Raw genomic sequence first — 21,085 nt, 5'->3', positions numbered from 1 at the left:
GCTGCTAACCAAGGCTGGCTGCTGTTAGTGCTGGGCCAGGGACCACTTAGCAAGAAGTATGGGATATACAGAAACCAGATGCTGCTTATTTCAGAGCTTTTTAGGACAGTTCAAAGCGTGAGGGAAGAGAGGCCATTTATATGGAAAAGCCACTGCAAACAGCTTGGGTAGGCCCACAAGTTGGGTGGGGCAGTATCTCAAGGAATCATCAGAGCTGGGCAAACAGTAATAGCCAGGTTGATGGAGACTCAGATACGGCACTCACCTGATGGCTCTTGGGTGGGGGTGCATCTCAGAAAAGGTACAATGGCTTCTGCCAGCACTTTTGTCTGGTAGAAAGCTGCCCCCTCGGTTTTCACCCTCATGCCAGACAATTCAGTTTCTCCCCGTATGTCTCTGGTTACTTTCAAGCTGCTGCCTCAGTACTGGAACTCAGAGAGAGTGAGTCCAAGCAAGTAAATGTGCAAGCCCTTAAAGAGGAACTGCTTGAGACTCCAGAAGCCCTCCATTTCACTTAGCCACAATCCCTGCTGGTTTTTTAAAGCCAGAAGTTATGGGAACTTCTCTTTCTGTCTCTGGAAACCTGAGCTGGGAGTCATGGTATGAGGCTGGGACCCCTTGCTCCTCAGGGGGAACCTCTAAAGCTGTGCTATCTCTCCCGATTTTTATCTGCCACACATGGGTGTGGGACCAGCCTGTTCTGTCATTACATGTCTCTGCCACTCCTATCAGTCTGGATGTGGTTTCTTCTTTAAATTCCTAGTTGTAGGACTTCCATTCAGCTAGATGTCAGTTGTTTCTGAATGATGGTTTTTCTGTAGTTTAGTTGTAATTTTGATGTCTATTTTAGCTCATTTTTAAATCAAGTTTTTGGTTTTTGCTACTAACTTATATAGCTCTTTACATATTTTGGATATTAGCCCCTTATCAGATATATGGTTTGCAAATATTTTCTCATTCTGTAGGTTGTATTTTCATTCTCTTGTTTCCTTTGCTGTACAGAAACTTCATAGTTTGATATAGCCCGAACTTTATAATTTTTGTTTTTGTTGCCTACACTTGCTAAGGCCAATGTTATGAAGCTTTCTTCTATGTTTTGCTCTTGGAATGTTACAGCTTCAGGCCTTAGGCCTTGAATTTCTAACCTATTTTGTTGATTTTTATGGATAAGGTTCCAATTTCATTCTTTTGCATGTGAAAATCCAATTTTCCCAACACTATTTGTTGAAGAGACTATTCTTTCCCCATTGTGTATTCTTGGCACCCTTTTAAAAGATCAGTTGAATGTATATATGTGGATTTATTTGGGGGTTATTCTGTTTGATTGGTCTGTATGTCTGTCTTTATGCCAATACCATACAGCTTGATTACTGTAGCTCTGTAATACAGTTTGACATCAGAAAGTGTAATGTCTACAGCTTTGTTCTTTATTTTTCAAGACTGCTTTGGATATTCAGAGTCTTTTTTGGTTCTGAGCACATTTTAAGATTGTTTGTTCTATTTCTGTGAAAAATGCCACTGATATTTTGATAGGAATTTCACTGAATCTGTGATTTGCTTTGGGTAGTATGGATATTTTAACAATATTTAGTCTAACAATCAATGAACATTTGATGACTTTCATTTGTATGTGTCTTTAATTTTTCATCAATGTTTTGTAGTTTTTAGTACATAAGTCCTTTGCCTCCTTAGTTAAGTTTATTCCTAAGTGTTACATTCTTTTAGGTGTTATTGTAAATGAGCTTGTTTTCCTAAATCCTTTTCAGATAGTTCATACTAAGTGAACAGAAATGCAACTTATTTTTATATGCTGATTTGTATTCCTGCAGCTTTACTAAATTTATTAGTTCATGTCATATGCAAACAGAAACAATTTTAATTCTTCCTTTCTGATTGGACGTCTTTTATTTGTCTTGTTTCATACCTCTATATAGAACTTCCAATACTTTGTTGAATAGAAGTGGTGAGAGTGGGCATCCTTTCCTTGTTCCCTCTCTTAGAGGATAACTTTTCAGTTTTTTAAAAAAAGATTTTATTCACTTATTTTTAGAGAGAGGAGAAGGGAGGGAGAAAGAGAGGGAGAGAAACATCAATATGTGGCTGCCTTTTGCACACCCCCACCGGGGACCCGGCCCACAACCCAGGCATGCGCCCCAGACTGGGAATCGAACCAATGACCCCCTGGCATGCAGGCTGGCACTCAATCCACTGAGCCACATCAGCCAGGGCATCGCTTTTTTTGTATTTAGTCTAGTTAATGATTAACCACTTTGGTTTATCTTTTCAAAAAACCAACTCTTCATCTCATTTATTTTTCTATGTTTTATTTTGTTTATTTCTGCTCTAAAGTTTTTTATTTTGTTCCTTCTTCTAACTTGGGATTTGCTTTGTTCTTCTTTTTGTAGCTACTAGTGCTGTAGAGTTACTTTGTTTATTTGGGATCTTTCTTCTTTTTTAACATAAGTATTTATTACTATTAATTTCCCTCTTAGTACTGCTTTTGCTATATCCTGTAAGTTTTTGTGTGTTGTGTTTGTTTGCCTCGAAGTACTTTCTAATTTTGTTTTTGATATCTTTGACCCAATGGTTGTTCGAGTGTGTTATTTAATTTCCACATACCTGTCAGTTTTCCAGTTTTCCTTCTGCCATTGATTCTAGTTTCATTCCATTGTATTAAAAAAAATAACAGGTATGTTTTCAATTTTCTTAAATTTGTTAAGAGTTATTTTGTGACCTTACATGTTACCTTTCCTGGAGAAAGATATGTGTTTGTGAAGAATGTGTATTCTGCTGCTTTTGGATGGAATGTTCTGTATATGTTTTTTGAGGCTCATTTGTTATGTACTGTGGTTGAAGTCCTTTATTTCCTTATTGTTCTGTCTAGGTGATTATCCATTATTGAAAGTAAGGTATTAGAGTCACCCACTATTATTCTATTGCTGTCTATTTACTCCTTCAGTTCTGTATATTGGTTTTACATATATACATAGGTTCTCTGATGCTGGTACACATGTAATTGTCATATATTCCTGTTGGATTGCCTCTTTTATCTCCATTGAATGTCCTTCTTTGTCCCTTCTGACAGTTTTGACTTAAAAGCCTATTTTGTCTGATATAAGTATAGGCATCCCTGCTCTCTTTTGATTACCATTTGCATGGACTATCTTTTTCCATTCTTTCACATTCAGCCAATGCTTTCTTAAATCTAAAGTGAGTTCTTTTAGAAAGCATATGGGGTTTTGCTTTTATCAATTCAGCCACAACATTTCTTTGATTGAGGGAGTTTTATCTATTTACATTTAAAGTAATTATTGATAGGAAAGAATCTACTATTGCCATCTTGTTAGTTGTTTCCGGTTAGCCTTGAGAATCTTTTGTGTGTATTTCCTCACACTGTCCAACTTTGCGCTTTGTGATTCTTTGTATTGATATGCTTCTATTCCTTTCTCTTTTTCTTTTGTGTAACTTCTATAGGTATTTTTTGTGGCTACCTTGATGCTTACATAAAATACTTTGTAACAGTCTATTTTAAGCTAATAACAACTGAAGTTCAATTGCAAACTAAAACTTCATATTCTAACTTCTTCCCCAAATACACTTTGTTATTTTTCCTACATTTTACATCTATTCATATTTTCCATCTTTTAACTTATTTTAGTCAGTTATTTTTAATACATTTGTAATTTAACTGTTTATACTAGAAATAAAAGTTATTTATCCACTATGATTACAGTAATGCAGTATTCTGTACATGTCTATATATTTACTTTTACCGAGTTGCATGCTTTCTTGTGTTATCACATAGCTGATTTAGTGTTCTTTTAAGTTGATAAACTCCCTTTAATATTTCATGTAAGGCAGGTCTAATGGTGAAGTTCTTCAGCTTTTATTTGTCCAGGAATGTCTTTATCTGTCCCTATTTTAAGGACAGTTTTGAGAAATAAAGTAGCCTTGATTGGCAGTGTTTCTTGTTTCTTTCAGCAGTTTGAATATCTCATCCTATTGCTGTGGCCTGCAAGGTTTCTGCTCTAATTTTTTCTGATAGTCTTATGGGGGTTCCCTTGTATATGACAAGTCACTTATCTCTTGATGCTTTCAAAATTCTCTCTTTAGCTTTCACTTTGACAATTTGATTATATTTCATGGTGTGGATTTCTCTGAGTTCATTTAGTTAGTGTCCTTGAGGCTTCTTGAATCTGGTGTCCTTTTTCTTCCCCAGTTCTCAGCCATTCTTTCTGTGAATAAGCTTTCTCATCCTTCCTCTCTTATTCTTCTGAGACTCCCGTAATGCCTACATTGGTTCACTTGGTGATATATCATAAGTGTCTTAAGCTTTTTCACTCTTTTTTATTCTTTTTTCTTTTTGTTCTTCTGGTTGAATTATTTCCAATGACCTGTCATATTTCACTGATACTTTTCTTCTATTTTATCTAGTCTGATGTTGAAGCCTTCTCATGGATTTTTCAGTTATTGTGCCTTTAGCTCTATGATTTCTGTTTGGTACTTTATAATATTTTCTATCTGTTGAAGTTCTCACTTTGTTCATACATTGTTTTATTAATTTTGGTGACAATCTTTGTACCTGTTATTTTGGATTCTCTATCAGCAGAATCTTATAATTCTGTTTCATTAGGATCAGCTTCTGGAGATTTATTGGGCTCCTTTTTTTGGAACATCTTTGTTTTGGGGGGAACATCATTTTCCTTGACTGTCTGTGTTGGTGTCTGCACATAACACAAAGCCAGCATTGCTCCCAGTCTTCACAGACTGGCCTTGTACAGTAGAAGACTTCTGTTGGGAACCGCCCTGCCTGGTTTTATAAACTGTAACCCCTTGTGACTAAGGCTGAGTAAAAAGTCCTTGGGACCATAAGCCACTTAGGAGACAAAGCTTATCTTCCTTGTAGGGGCGCCATCTCTGTCCCCTTTCATCTCACCCTGCTTGGCCCCTGGTGGATGACCGGTTAGCCAATGACAGGTAAGATTCCTCAAAGGAGGGATGACCTAAGACAGACACGGTTGTTGAGGGGCCCTCAGGGAAGGACTTGGGGGGCTATAGAAAAAGGGGGTGATGGACCCTCACCCCTAGGCTTTGACTTGGCCTGAGTCCTCATTCTGTCTGCAAGAAGTCTCCTAATCTCTTGGCTGCCTTACTTCCCCTCCCTGACTTAGCCTGAAACAATGCTGGAGGTGGGTGCAGCCCTGTGCTGGAAAGGGCGGGTTCCCTGGGGCAATCAGGTCTAAGAAAGAATGCATAAAATCCTGTGAAACCTGCTTTGCTAATACCCTCAATTTAAATGATAAGGGTCCAAGTATGAAATGAGTTTGCTTACCCAAAGTTTTATGGCCCTTTAGCTATCTGACCCTGACTCTAAATAAGCCCTCATGGTTCTTTGGATGTTATCTATTATTTGATCATTTCTGCCTGACAATGATTGGTGAGCTTTACTTATATGCCCTGTATTCCTATGCAAATTAAGTCAATAAAAGCCTGTCAAGGCAAGGGTCAGGGCACTTTCCCCTTGAGAGAGTGGCTGTGCAGTCCCTTTTCCTCCACAGGACTCGGTAGTCTGTGAATTTGTGTCATCTCAGCCACAACACTTCGGACACTGCAGGCCAGTGTCCACATCAGACCTCCACCAATCAGCCAGGTCAGAGATTCTGGGGACTTCTACCAACTCTCCACCACAAGGGAGAAGCAAGCAGCTACAGTTTTTATCTACTCACTCTGTGCTGAGTGTGTATGGGGGAGCAAACTATGGCATTTATCAGTCCAAAATGCCATCTCCATTCTCCCCAGGTGATTTCAATGCCAGACCCATCAGTGCTCCAAGACTAGCAGAAAGGGCTAAATATTTCTTAAATGGAACATGAAAAATACTAGCCATAAAGGGAAATACTAAAAGACTAGACACATTAAAACACTTCTGTTCATCAAAGTATACTATAGAGATTTGGGAAGCGTCTATAATATAAAAAATACAAAAGTGGCCCTGGATGGTGTGGCTCAGTGTATTGAGCGTGGGCCTGCGAACAAAAGGATCGCTCATTTGATTCCCAGTCAGGCCACCTGCCTGGGTTGTGGGCCAGGTCCCCAGTAGGGGGCGTGCAAGAGGCAACCGCACATTGATGTGTCTCTCCTTCTCTTTCTCCCTCCCTTCCCCTCTATCTAAACATAAATAAATGAAATCTTTAAAAAATACAAAAGTGGTTCACAGCCAGGGTATATAAAGAATTCCTATACATCTATAGGAAAAGGACAAACAACCCAATTTTTAAAATGGGGTCAAAATACCTGTATAGGTACTTCACAGAAGAAGACATCTAAATATATAATAAACATATGAAACGGAGTACAACTTCACTTGTCTTTTGAGGAAATACCAATTAAAATCACAATAAGATATTACTTCAAAGTCACCCACCAGAATGGCTATAATTAAAAAGAGTGATAATGAGAAGTATTAGCAAGGATGTGGGACAACTGGAATTCTCATACATTGCTGGTAGGAATGTCAAGTGGTACAATCACTTAGAAAAACTATCATCAATAAATTTGAAAATATGTATTCCCTATGACTCAGAAATTGCAATAATAGGTATATACTCAAAGAGATTCAAGTACATATATTAAAAAAAATGTGTGAAATATTCATAGCATCATTATTTATAATAACCCCAATCAAGAAACAATCCAACTATTCATTATCAATAGAATGAATAAACTGTGGTATATTCAAACAAGGGAGTAACACATAAAATTACAAATAAAAAACTACAACTACATGCAACAACATGATGGATATTATAAACATAGTGTTGAGATAAAAACAAAAAAAACCCCCCAGACCCCCAAAACATATACTGTTTGATTTTTTAAAATCAAATTCAAAATGGGTAAAACTAATCTGTGAAGTTACAAGTCACAATAGTCATTAACTTTGGAGAAGGTGAATGATATAGAAATAGGGATGGAGCATAATGTGAGGGTTGTGATATACTAGTTCTATTTATTGACCTGGGTTCTGCTAACATTAGTATGTCCACTTTATAAAAATTCATCGAGTTGTACAATTATGATTTATGACCTTTTCTGTGTGCCAACAGAAAAAAAATTTGAAAAAAAGAAAACAAATGAAGAGCTAAGTGATGAGTATTTGTAGAGTACGATAAAGATAGTACTCTATGAGGGTCACCCTACGTGCAAGGCAAGTGGTTTCTCTTGATAATGTTCTTGGGGATTACAGGGATTCAAAAGTTCTCTAGTATAAAGATCTCCTCTAGCCCTGGCTGGTGTGGTTCAGTGGATTGAGCACTGGCCTGCAAACCAAAGGGTCACCAGTTCGATTCCCAGTCAGGGCACATGCCTGGGTTGTGGGCCAGATCCCCAATGGGGGTGGTGCATGAGAGGCAACCACACATTGATGTTTCTGTCCCTTTCTTTAAAAAACAATCTCTATAAGGTAGTTAGAGATAAATTATATATTATTTTTCACAAGATCTAAAAAAGAAAGAGAGAAATGAAAACTGAAAGCAAACAAAACACCAACTTATACATTACAGAAAGCTTTTGGCACCATCTTAGTGGTAATATGGTTTTACTTTTGGGGGGTAAAGAATTTATTTATTTATTTTTAGAGAGAAGGGAAGGGAGGGAGAAAGAGAGGGAGAGAAACATTAATGTGAGAGAGAAACAATGATTGGTAGTCTCTCTCACACCCCCAAACAGGAACCTGGCCCACAACTCAGGTACATGCCCTGGCCAGGAATTGAACCAGGGACCTTTTGGTTTACAGTATGACACCCAACCCACTGAGCCACACAAGTCAGGGCTCCATTTCACTTTCGAATGATTCTAGAAACCAGTGAAACATGCCAATGGAACTACTTACCTATGCATAGCTGACTATTTAGAGTTAGCAAGATCTGAAGAAAGCAGGCCTGTTACATAAACATCTCCAAAGGCCCAAAATAATATTCAACTCAACGACTATTTAAGTACTCTAAATATAACAAGCACTATGTCAGGTATTATGGAAAAAGACAAAAAAAAGAAGGCAAATCTCTGAGGAGTTCTAGTATAAAAACACAAGGTTTATTGATTTATTGATTTACTTAATCCTCAACTGAGGATATGTTTATTGATTTTAGAGAGAGGGAAGGAGTGAGAGGGAAAGAGAGAGAAAGAGAGAGAGAAACATTGATGTGAGAGAGAAACATCAATTGGTCACTTCCTGTATGCACTCCAACTGGGGATTGAACCCATAACCTATATATGTACACTGACCCAGAATCAAACTTGCTACCTTTTGGTGTATGGGATGATGCTCCAACCAACTGAGCTGCAGGCCAGGGTAAGACAGGTCTATTAAACAAAACGACAGCCATAACAACTACAGAATGATCCCAAGACAGGATATGCTGGGTGGGTTGCCAAAGTAGAGTTACTGAGAAAGAAAATGAGGTATGTATAATGGAGCAGTTAGTAGAAAGCTTTGAATGCCACACTGAAAATTCTAGATTTAAATCTATAGAAAACTATTTTACCTGGATCCCACTCCACTAAAAAAAAATTCTTGGATTTAATGATTCCTAGTTCTTTTCTTGATCAACTAACCTTAATAAATAATGTCAAATCTGGATAACTAATGTTCTATCTAGTTAAACCAAGAGATGTTCTGTGAAAAGTGAAATTTGACTTTTGTAACATCACCTCAAGAAATTATGAACATGTTCCAAATATCCCCAACAGTCTCTAATAAACTCTTATTATGCTACCCATACAGCCCAGTTGATGTGACTCAGTGGATTGAGTACCAGCCTGAGAACCAAAAGGTCACTGGTTCCATTCCCCGTCTACGGCACATGCCTGGGTTTTGGGCCAAGTCCCCAGTTGAGGGTGTATGAGAGGCAACCGGATCTCTATCACATTGATGTTTCTCTCCCTATCTTTCTCTCTCCCTTCCCTTCTCTCTAAAAGTAAATAAATAAAAATGAAAAATCTTGAAAAAATAAAATAAAATAAACTACCCATACATATTTTTTGAAATACTTCTTAAACCTTAGAGTTTCAGTTTAGATTATCACTTGGGGCAATCATTTGAATGAGATCCTACTCTTATTTGCCTTCTCCCCAAAATAATCTTTGGGGCATTAAAAGATATCTAATACCTAACATAGTTTCTGGCTCATAGCAGGCTTCCTATTTATTGACCTAAATGGTTGAATTACATTAATATATTAACCTTAGTCATTTCTCTCATGGTTTAGTAGACTTTGATTATATTCCTCCCTCAACCTTTCTTTCTCTAGACTGAAAAAAAAAAACCAATTAGAAACTCCCTTCACCCTTTTGATTAATTTAATTTGGTTTCTGGGGACTTTTATCAGCTGCTAGATTTTTCTTGATGAGCAACCACCAGAATGTCCTATATGACTGTGGATGTAAATCCACCTTTGGTCTTTTACATGGAAAAGATAAAAGGTTTTGTTTTGTCGTGGTTTTCAACACCCTTCCTTATGACGCACACACACCATATTCTTGGCTTTGAGAACAACAATCAGAACTGGGCCAACTTCACAGAATGATCAACAGTGATTTTTTTTTTACTCTAACAATCATACTGTGTATTGTCTAACTCAGACATTGGTGTTTCCCTTGAGATCATCTCAACTCTCCAGATAAATGTACAGGTACTCCGCTACTGCAGGTGAAGAAGAATTATAATTCCAGGTCTGAGTGACCATCTCACTTTTTATCATAGCAACTGTGTCCCCACTGAGGAGGCTTCCCTATAACAATTTCCTTTGAGAACTTTGCTGATCTCTGTGTATCCTGACTGCTGTAATTTCCTTGTGTACTCTGTTTTAAAAAAGTTTTTAAATTGAGGGATGACAGACGTACATCTTCAGCGATTTCCATACATCTTCAGTGATTTCCATACATTCTCAGTGATTTCTAGATTCCTTTCTTGGGTCATAACTGAGCCCATCACATCGTAAGCATGGAGAGGTTTGAACAGTCTTTTACAATGACATACCTCTGACTGTTCTGCCCATTTGATTTCATGGGCTCATCCCGCAATTTATTCTCATCAGTTTGACTTTACTCCTTGCAGATAACTGGTGAAAAACCTGAATGTTCTGCCCATTGAAGGGTGTATTGATTTTATCTTTCTTATTCTCCACCTAAGATTACTGTAACAGCAACTGTCTGTATTGGAAAACTAAAATATAAGAATATGACCTATGTGCCAAATCCCACAAGGCTGTTTACTTCCTTACTTATGAATCGGAATCTGTCAGCACAACTTAAAATTTTGACTGTCAGGAGATGCTGCAATTAAATGTCCCTGCAAAGCCAGCAGAGGGTGCACCAGGGCACTAGAAATTTTACCCAAAATGTAGCAGTATCAATTTAACTCTCATAGCCAATCAACTTTTTCTCTTTTTTTTTTCTTTTTGGTACACTAAAGCTAATATTCTCAAGATAAACTTAAGTTGAATATGGGCTGAAATTCCTTCAAAGCATGCTCCAATTCTCCTAAAAGTGAAGTTCAGGAAGAATGTGGAATACATGGTTAAACTTAGTCTGGCCAAAACATAGGTGGAGTAGAAGAAAGTGATGCAGATCTGCACTGTGTACTTTGGAAAAATTCTACTGTGGTGATCTACTTCACTCTCCCCGAAAAGTCTCCAGGAGGTAGATGCTATAGGGGAATGGGCATTGAACTGGGAGTTAAGAGACGAATTTCCATTCTAATTTTGACTTAGTTGTATGACCTTGGCCAAGTCACTCCCCCCTCAGAGCCTATGTGTTTTCCAAGAGGATCAAACAAAGTGGACTCACGTGGCCACTCACAACTCTTAAAAAAATCTCTGACTGCAATCGATGTCAGCAAATGTAAGGAGACAGTATGCATGCTTCTATTGCTCAAAAACATTAGGACAGAAAGAATAAAAGACAGAAGATTGGGAGCTGTATTTAAACCCAGACAGAAGTAATTGCTGTGCCCTGCAAAGAATAGGCAACTAAATGCCATTATAGACCTGTGAGAATCCCACCCCATCACAGAAGCCCTAGAGTCCAGCTGTCCTGCTAATCCTTAGTCTGTAAACATGGCTCTGTCCACTCCGAATGCCAAAGAGCCTTGGCCACCACTTGACTAAACAAGTTCAATTCCTTCATCTTTTCACACAATATCAATGTTCAGCTGCTAGGTATTCTACTGGGCTTTAGAGGGGGTGGTGGATAAAGGGAGCCAGAATCCTAGTTAATTATCGTTTAGCTACAGTGTTTAAATTTCAAGTATGAGAAGCATGTCTACTGATTCTCTTATTTGATAAGCTGTTGTATAAGTTGGAGTTTGCTAGCAAGACATTTTAAGGCTCAGGGCAACTTTACAATGCACATCGTAGAAAAATGTGTCAGTCCTATCATTACAGTATCATCATGAATGTGACGCCAGCTCTGGACGGGTGGTCAAAGTAGCACAAATAATGTTTACAGAGTATGACAATGACCGTGGGTGTGGTAGTAAATATAGAAGGTCTGGGTCCCTCGCCTTGAAGAACTTGTTAGCACAACTTGCCCTCTTCCCCAAGAGGAACAAATTCACTATTACTCCTCAACCACCTCAAAAGGATTCTTGGATGCTTCTCTTTAATTTCACGTAAGACAAAATTCAGAACTCAAGAGGATACTTATTTTAAGTGCACCAAACTTACTTGAATAAAGAGCTAGAAAGAATAGAAAACAAACATGAAAGCTAATAGTTTGCTAACAAGGGCACAAACATCATAAAGACTGCAAAAACAAAACAAAACAAAACAAAACAAAACTCCCCCAAAAAACCAACCAAAAAAACTTTTGAGAGATTACTTTTGAATAATTAATTATTCCATCAGCAGATTCCTGTTGTCCAGCCAGCAACAGCAAGACACTTCACACCCGCCCTCTCCATCCCACTCCCCCGAAAGAGTCCGAACCAGCACGTAAAGGGTGAGTTTTATTTCCATAGATTTTTTAAATTGCTCTTCAGAAGTTGTCTATCAAGACGGCATATTTCTACCAAAATTCCTTAGGGGCGCTGATAGTCACTACAACAGCCAGGACAAGCAGTCTCACATTGCAGGTAAGTGTGAACAAACCCACGTTCTGGTCAGCGCACAAGGACCCGCGCTGAAAATGCGATTAAAAGTTGTTTCAACGGGCGTGGAGCAGTTATTACAGCTGTTTATAGCTTCAACTCCAAATGAGAGCTTGCTAGTGCTGGCATCAGCTCTGGACACGAAAAAACAAGCACCGCGTGCAGAGAAGCTCACCCAGGAGCAGAAGGGCCAAGCTGCTGCCGTTAGTCCGCCAGAGGGGCAGCGCCCGCACCTCCGCGCCGCGGCCCGGCCGGGAGCGCAGCCAACTTTCCTTGAGGCAGCCCGTAGCCGGGGGCGGCGGGGGTGGGCCGGAGCTCCCAAGTCCAGGGGTCCTGGGACAGTCTGGGCCGGGGAACAGGGACAACCTGCCTCGGGGCAACTTCTCTCCTGCTCATCCATTCCCCGCCTGGTCCTGCCCTCCAACTTGGCTCAAGGTGGCAGAGTCGCTCCAGGGCCCGGTGGGGGAGGGCCCCCGCCCTAACCATAAGGGGACGGGGCCTCTGCCACCGCCTCCCCAACTAAGTGACTCACCTGGTGCCCATCGTGGGATTCTGGTGGAAGAGTGGTTTCTCCGCGTTCTAGCGGCTGCTGCTGAAGTGACGGCTGCCTGAAGTGGCGGGTGATGGGACCATCAGGGTCGAGGCCACCGGGGCTGCTCAGGGTGCCAGAGGTGCCAGGGGTGCCGGGGACGCCGAGGCGGGACTCAGCTCCCCGTTCCCGCCGCAACTCGGAGCGCAACTCTAGGTAGCAGCACAATGTCAGCAGGTGGAGGGCCAGCGAGAGGCCAAAGAATCCCAGGAAGAGCCGGCAGCTGTTCCCTTCTCCCGCCCGGGCAGGGGCCCCGCGACAGCCGCAGCCCTGGCTCTCCCGCTCCCGCGGCGCTGCCGCAGGCAGGGGCTCCCTGCGCTCTACCTCGGGGTAGCCCATGGCCTCCGGAGACGCCCACTCTCTCAGGCCCGGGAGCCGCCTCGTCTGCCTCAGCCGTTCACGACCCCTGACAGGCGGCTACTGTCCTGCCATGGGCTGGGGGCTGCAGGGACCCGTTCCTGCGCGACGGAGGCTGGGCGGGACGGAGCAAGGAGAAGCCGCATGTGCAGCTCCACTCCGAGGGGTGGGAAAGGGAGGAGGAGGGGCGGGAGAGAGGGGCGGCCTGGCCCGCGGAGGGAATGAGGGTGGAGGCCCGGGCCAACACCGCCCCATCCCTCAAACTGCTGCCGGGACAGCCAACCACTGGGCCCGCCAAGCCTGGGAGCCCCGCCCCTTGGCGTTACACCCCGGGCCTCCACCGCAGGGTGGAGCCTGGGGGTGTGTGGGTTCGCCTCAGTCTGGTGACCCCACCCAGCTCTTCCCGCTTGCCCCATTCCAGTTGGTGATTGCTGCTGTCGTTCATCCCTGGACTCCGCCCCAATTTAACTCTTTAGCGCCAGTAAGGGGAAGGGGAGGAAAGAAGGGGGAGGCTAAGAATTTGGGAACCTTAGAAAGTACAGCAAGGAAAAGGAGTCAGGAACTAGTATTAATAGAAATGTTTGCAATTAACTGCAGTTGCTAATAACATCATCCAGTACTTATCTGTTGCTTTCAATCTTCAAAGCGTTTAGCAGACGTTAAACTAATTAAAACAGTTCTGGGTTTGGAATGAAACCATGCCTTCTGTGTTTGCAATCCAATAGCGCGCCAAAAGAGAAGGAGACTCAGGAGCCAGGGAGCCAAAGGGAGTGAGAATTGTGTGGAATGGAGGCAGCCCCACTCCTAGACTGAGTCTGGGGCTTCAATCTAAGTGATGAAGAAGTCCACCTGTGCCAGGTGGAACTTAACTGCTGTTGCCCTACGCAGGGTAAAACAGTCCCCTAGGATCATTTGATATATTAATGAATTCAATAAATATATATATCGATCCCTTTACAATGTAGAAAGTACTGTATGAGAGAATCCACAGCCAGTATAATTTCTCTTCTTCCACCACCGCAGGAGTTTTGAGTGGACAACATGTGTCTCTAGTGAGCAAATGAGGAAACTGATGGCCAGGATGAGGTGGATTTTTACAAGGGTGGTCCGCAGAATGTCCAGACAATATTGGCATCTCTATTTGCAGGCAACTGTTCTGGCCTCTCCACTCCTCCCTCCTCTCCCTGGAGTAGTCCCTGGGGAAGGTTCAACAAGTCAGCCAAATGTTCCAGATGTACGCTGCTGCGACTACAGCATCTTCGACAGCTGCACCAATCAGCAAAGGGTTCATAATCAAAAAAAAAAAAAAAGAAAAGAAAAGAAAAGAAAAGAAAGAGTGGCAAATGTCAGAACAACAGACCCTGAAGTGAAGGATGGAAAGGATTAGTTCAGTTGCCATTGACAAGAGTTACTAGTCTGAGATTATAGACAGCTACATGACCATAGCAGAGGAAATACGTATGCTTCTTGGCCACTATACACTCCCATTCCCATGTTATGAATAATTAGCAGTTTTATTGACTTGAAGGGGGTAGGCCTATGTGCTAGACTGGATGGGGAAAAAATAGGAGGAATACAAAAAATAAGAAACAAATAAACAAACAACCCTCCCGGAAACAAAGCATATGGTGGGGGGTCAGTCCAGCGAGCACAGATCCTTAAATATATCAGCCACAGCCAACTTTTCTTCAGACACTCTGTGAATGGTCTTCGTGCTTTAGAAACATCTTTGTGTCCCCTCATTGACCCTTACCCATGAAATACCAAGTTTGCAAAGAATACCATAATCATGCAGATAAAAACATTAAAAAGTGCACTTAACAGCTAATCTCAAGTGCTGCTTGTTCAGTCTGGGAACAGACTGACCAAAACTGCCAGGGTGATTTACCTGAATTATCACAGCCCAGGACTATTAGAAAGAACGCTAGACTAGGAGTCAGTACACCTGCCCCTGCCACCAGTTTGCTGCGTCACTCTGAGCAAGTTGCTATGCCTTCTGGGAACTTTGTTTCTCCAACTGTAAAATGAGTAGTTTGAACTTTAACAGCTCTAACATTATCTTTTATCTGTGTCATCGCTGACTGTGCTGACTTGGTCACATACACAGTTCAAAGAGGCTGCCCCTTCTTCCCCTAAAGTGAAGAGGAAGAAATAACAGCCATCTTCAGTAGTGGTGCTCAGGGGCTTTATTGGATTCAGCTTACCATGTTCTTTCTACCAGGCTTTTAACAGCTTAACTGAGACACTGGGTTACACCATTGCCCTGAGAAGGCCCAACACGTTGCATTTGACCTGGGACCTCACCAGGGTTCCCAGAGAAAAAAAAACATGTGGCTTCATATATACTAGAAATGATAGAATAGACAATCCAGTGAGGGATGGACATGGTTATTTTTAAAAGCGTTACTTAAGCCCTAGCTGGTGTGGCTCAGTGGACTGAACACCAGTCTGCAAACTGGAAGGTCACAGGTTTGATTCCTAGTCAGGGCACATGCCTGCATTGTGGGCCAGGTATCCAGTTGGGGGTGTGTGAGAGGCAACCGATTGATCTCACACATGTTTCTCTCCTTCTCCTCCCCTTCCCCTCTCTCTATAAATAAATAAATAAATATATCTTTAAATTTAAAAAAGTGTTACTTTTATATGTGAAAAAGTACAAGTACACTTTTATGTGTACTTTTAGGTGTTACAGTTAGCTTCTATGCTTCCATAAGTACCCCATCCACTATAGCACAGGTCTCAAAATGACAGCCTCCAGGCCACATTCACCAAACAGATGTGTGTTGGGTACAGCGTAAGCTAAAATTTGAGTTAAAAAAGTTAATTGCCAGCATTTAGAAATCAGAAAAGTTCACCTAGTGAATCCATATCTCATATAGCTTCAGTCAGCTAGCCAACTGCCCCCCTTGAGACAAGTGCAAACAACCAAGTTCCACACAGTCATCCCCACCTCCTTCTTCTGGTCTCTATTACTGTTGTTGTCACTCAATTATCTTACCTTTTTGGCCCCATTTACTCTACAAAAAAAATATATCAAAAATATCAGCTCCTCAGCATGACCTATAATCTGCCTCTCCAACCTCATCTTCCATCACCCTACAAAGAACCCATACTCTCAACAAAAGTAAATTTGTTGAAACTTCTCACACTTCTGTGTCTTTGTACAAACTTTTTTTTGGGGGGGGGCCAGGAATACCCCTACCTCAAAAACCTGATATATTCTTTAAGAATCAAATCACTTGTTCCCTCTGGCATGGCCCCACAACTCACTTTGAACTGATTTTCCTTTATGCTTTCGCTGCATCCTGAAGAGATCTCAACAATAGCCCTTACCACATTGTTGTTTTGTTGTTTTTTTCACATGCTTTCTCACCACTAAAAAGTAAGCTCCTTGATGATAAAAACCACAACTTTTCCATTTCGGTCATCCTGGTACCTAGCATAGCACCTACCACATAGTAGGCACCAGTACTGTTTGTCAAATGAATGAGTCATGACACCTACTACTACTGTAACCTGGACTACCTAGAGTGCCAAAAAAAGCAGCACTGGCTGGTGTAGCTCAGTAGATTGACCACTGGCCTGCGAACCGAAGGGTCACCCGTTCGATTCCCAGAGTCAGGGCACGTGCCTGACTTGCCAGCCAGGTCCCTAGTGGGAATGTGCGAGAGGCATCCACGCATTGATGTTTGCTCCTGCCCTTCCCCTCTCTAAAAATAAATAAATAAAATCCTTTTTAAAAAAGGAACTGGGCCAAGGGATGCCTGTCAGGACCACTTAGGAAGCACTTACTGTGTGCAGAGCTGTAGAACACATTACGGAAAGATATAAAGGAAATTGAACCACGTGACACTTGTGCAATTACCATCTTATTTGTGCTAGTGTTAGAGTTGCGGACAATTCTGAAAAGTAACTAATCCAGCGACTCAAATATCTTTGCTTTGTTGTGCTTCGTTGGATTTCTGTCACATCAAGTTTCCCTTCCTAACTTTGTCTGGGCCTAAAATTAAAACCATATCAGTTAACAATACCTGAATAATAAATATTCAAAATGAGCTGACAACCTCTGGTGGAATATGATAAGGAGTTAGGCAGAACTGATTTTAAATACTGTATTTTGCCACGTGTAATATGCACATTTTTGCCCAAATTTTTGAGGGAAAAATAAGGATGCACATTATACATGGGGAGTACCTGAAATACCTCATATGTGTTCTTATGTTCTATAATTATTTGTTACATAAAATTTCTTGTATCATAATATGTTAAAAATAAATGCTAAAATTCCTTTATGACACAAAAAACAAGTATCTAAATATAAATAAATAAATAAATAAATAAATAAATAAATAAATAAATAAATGAATTAAAAATTAAAATGAGTCCTGGCTGGTGTGGTTCAGTGGATTGAGTGCCAGCCCGTGAACCAAAGGGTCGCTGGTTCAATTCCCAAACAGGGCACATGCCTGGGTTGCAGGTCAGGTCCCCAGTAGGGGGCATGCTAGAGGCAACCACACACTGGTGTTTCTCTCGCTCTCTTTCTCCCTCCCTTCCCTTCTCTCTAAAAATAAATAAATAAAATTTTTTTAAAAAAGAATTAAAATGAAAGATTTTTTTCCTGAAAGTTTGGGCCACAAACGTGGGTGTGCATTATTCACAGCAAAATACGGTACCTCTTAGCTCTGGTTAATGCAAAGAACAACTCATTGACACAGACATCACACCCATAACTCTGACCCGGTTAAGGATACGCAGATAGATAGTCCGGAGGAACATGGGCTTAGGATTTGGATTCTGGTTTTGATTCCAGTGTGTTCACTTATCAGCTTATCCTGTTCACATCACTTATCCTGTGACTCAGGACAAGTAATGTTTGCAGAGCCTCAATTTCCTCATCTGTAAAACAGAGGTGAGAACACATGCTTTGTCAGATAGCCGTGCTTACACGGGATGCTCCATGTCACGGTGTCTGGCACATGATAAATGCACAGTAAATGTTAGCTCCTGCTGTCTAAGAGACTTCCATCCACAGGACACGAGAGGAGAAGCACGTAACAGTACCCAGGAGCATGACAGAAATGCAGAAACGCATCTACATACTTGGCCCTTGCCAAATGCCTGCCCCCTTTTGTTCCATTCTTTTTTTTTGGAGGAATACAGTATTTTTTTAAAAGAAAGATTGCATTTATTTATTTTTCAAGAGACGGGAGGAAGGGAGAAAGAGAGGGAGAGAAACTTTGATGTGTAACTCCCAAGCAGGGACCTAGTCTCCAACTGAGGCATGTGCCGTGACCAGGAATTGAACCAGCGACCTTTGGGTTTGCAGAACAATGACACCCAACTCCCTGAGCCACACCAATCAGGGCTTCTGTTATATTCTTGAAGTTTGAGACAAAACCCTTGTGTTCCCACCACACTCTCCTGAACTCTTGACACGTCTATCCAACTTCCTCCTCTGCAATTCTACTTGGACATCTAATGGAGAGCTTAAACTCAACGTGACCAAAACCAAAGCTCTTCTCCCCTAAAGTGAATGTGCTTATCCCTTGGTCTTCTGCATCTCAGCCAATGCAAGTTCATCCTCCCACTGATTTCTCAAGCCAAAAGCTTTGATGTCACCCTTGAATCCCCTCTTTTGAACACCCCACATCCGGTCTGTCTGTGAATGTTGTCAGTTCTGCCTCCGAAATCTACCCCGTACCTGGTGACTTCTCACCTCTTCCCTGTCACCATCCTAGTGCAGGTCCCCTTGCTGTCTCACTGGATTACCACTTTACCTTTTCCATGTCTCCATGCTCTTTGCTTTTGTCCCTGATGTGCTACAGTCTCTTCCCTACCCTGTATCCAGAGGCAATCTGTGAACATATTATGTCAGCCTATGACTCCTCTGCTCCAAATCCTTCAATGCTTCCTGGTCTCCCTCCTAGTCTTACCTTTGCCCACTGGGACTGTGTGATCTGATCCCAGGCCACCCCCTGGGCTCCTCTCCTGCTGTTGTTCTTATGCTCTGCTCCAGACACATTGACCTCTTTGCCGTTGCTTGAACTTGCTAAGCATGTTCCCAAGAAGGAGTCTTTTTACTTGTATTTCCTTCCAGCTGAAATGCTATTCTCCCAAATACAGTGTTTCTCATTTATTTCTTTCAAGTCTCTTCTTAGATATCACCTTATCAAAGAATGTTTTGTTGACCAATATCCCATCACTCTGTCCCCTTCCTTTGCTGTGTTGTTCTTCTTAGCACTTTTCACCATCTGGCATTTTGTCTATGTGTTTTTTTTTTTATTGTGTAATTCCCTTAAAGCCACAACTAGAATACCAGTTCCATGAAGGCATAGATTTTTGTCTGCTTTTGGTCATTGTTTCACCTTCAAGACCAAGAACAGTACCTGACACATAATAGACACAATAGAGACTTGTTGCTAGAATGATTGAATTCCTCCCCTAATACAGTAAGAGGGGGAAAAAAGGAGGACTGGTCGGATGTGTTACTGGATAGGTGAGGACTTTTCTTCCAGCATAGTAAAGCAGAGGAACATTTCTCTCAGTTTACATGGGGTAATTCCCCCAGAGAAAGATACGCAAAAGGGCCACACAGCTAACCAGAGGAGGGAACGAGAAAGGAAAGGAACACTGGATGAACATTTATCTTCTATGTGCCACACTTTCTCATTAACTTCTGTGTGAGGTTAGCATTATGAACGTTTCACAGATGAAAACAATGAAGGCATTTACCAGAGAGAATGAATGACTGTCCCAAATTCACATAGAAACTAAGTGGTAGAGTTGAAATTCGAATCCAAGTTTGACCAGCTCAAAAATTCCATACTCTCTCCTCAACCTTCCCAGCTACTGATAGGTAGATCCCAATTCAGCTTCATAGAACTAGACACACGGAGACTGGGAAATTTCTGGAGTGGCAGCTGAAAGTCAGATTCCTTCTCCCACCAGCCTGGCTGCTGGCGCCACCACCTTTTTGTCCCAATTCCAAGGCTGCTGTGCATACTATGATTAGTTAAGTGTGCTTAAATCTGGGTCCCATCAGGTCATTCTTCTGCCCAGTAACCCTTAATAACTTCCCATTGAATAGAGGACAGTAACCTAACTCCTTAGCCTGACATCCAAGGCCCTCCCATCTGGCCCTAAACTATTATTTCAGCCGTGCTTATTGCAAGGCCGTGGCAAAATTCTGCCTCTGCATACCTGCAGCTCTCCTTGTCCAGAACAAATGTCTACATTCCTGCTTCTTTGCCTTTTTCTGGCATTACTCCCCCTCCTCTTTCCCATACCTTTTTGCTTTCCCTGTTTAAAATCAGCACACTCTTCAAGGCCCAGCTCAAGTTCCTTCTCCTGACCCAGCCTGCCCACAATGCTCTGCACCAGGACACTGCCTACACAAGTCCTCTGGCACTCGGTATGTGGAACTCACAATTACTAATCACTCCCCCATTCTGTGTGAGGGTCTCACTTCCCCTAGATTATAGCCAATGCTCTTCAGAGGAGGGAGGGACCTGTCTTAGCCCCCACAGGACCCTTGGTCAATCTAATGGATTCAAGTCCCCACAGAGATGAATTTTTTAAAAGATTTTATTTACTTGTTTTTGTAGAGAGGGGAAGAGAGGGAGAAGCGAGGGAGAGAAACATTGATCAATTGCCTGATTGGGTGCCTCTCACATGCCCAAACTGTGGACCTGGCCCACAACCCAGGCATGTGCCCTGACTGGGAATTGAACCAATGACCTCTTGGTTTGCAGGCTGATGCCCAACCCAGTGATCTACACCAGTCAGGGCCAGCAATGAATTTTTAAGCAGGCTTTTGAAAGCAGAAGGGGTCTGTGTTTGATGGCTGGCATAGAAATATTTGCAGAAGTCCATGAAGCAATAATAAGGAGATAAAAATTATTCTTGCTGTAAGGGAGCAAGATGGCACAACATTAACATGGAATATTCATTTTTGCAATAAAGTCTTTGGCTACTTGCGGGTGGCTGAGCAT

The 21,085-nt window shown here is 41.7% G+C and overlaps 1 protein-coding gene across 4 annotated transcripts in view; it reads right to left on the bottom strand.

The window, feature by feature from the left end:
- Positions 1-13,317, bottom strand: part of EDA (ectodysplasin A) — a 298,860-nt gene extending 285,543 nt beyond the window's left edge. For 3 of the 4 annotated variants that reach the window (XM_024555232.3, XM_045191296.2, XM_024555233.3), the window contains exon 1: positions 12,681-13,311. In XM_024555232.3, coding sequence (XP_024411000.2) covers positions 12,681-13,076 — 396 coding nt within the window. In that variant the 5' untranslated portion in view covers positions 13,077-13,311. Of the gene's footprint in view, positions 1-12,680 lie in introns of all 4 variants that reach the window. The other variant, XM_024555231.3, reaches the window with a different exon arrangement.
- Positions 13,318-21,085: the final 7,768 nt, after the last annotated feature.

Source organism: Desmodus rotundus, chromosome X (genome assembly GCF_022682495.2).
Source record: "Desmodus rotundus isolate HL8 chromosome X, HLdesRot8A.1, whole genome shotgun sequence".
NCBI classification, from domain to species: Eukaryota; Metazoa; Chordata; class Mammalia; order Chiroptera; family Phyllostomidae; genus Desmodus; species Desmodus rotundus.
The sequence above is the reverse complement of the archived record's forward strand: the minus strand, read 5'-3'. Positions and strand labels throughout refer to the sequence as shown.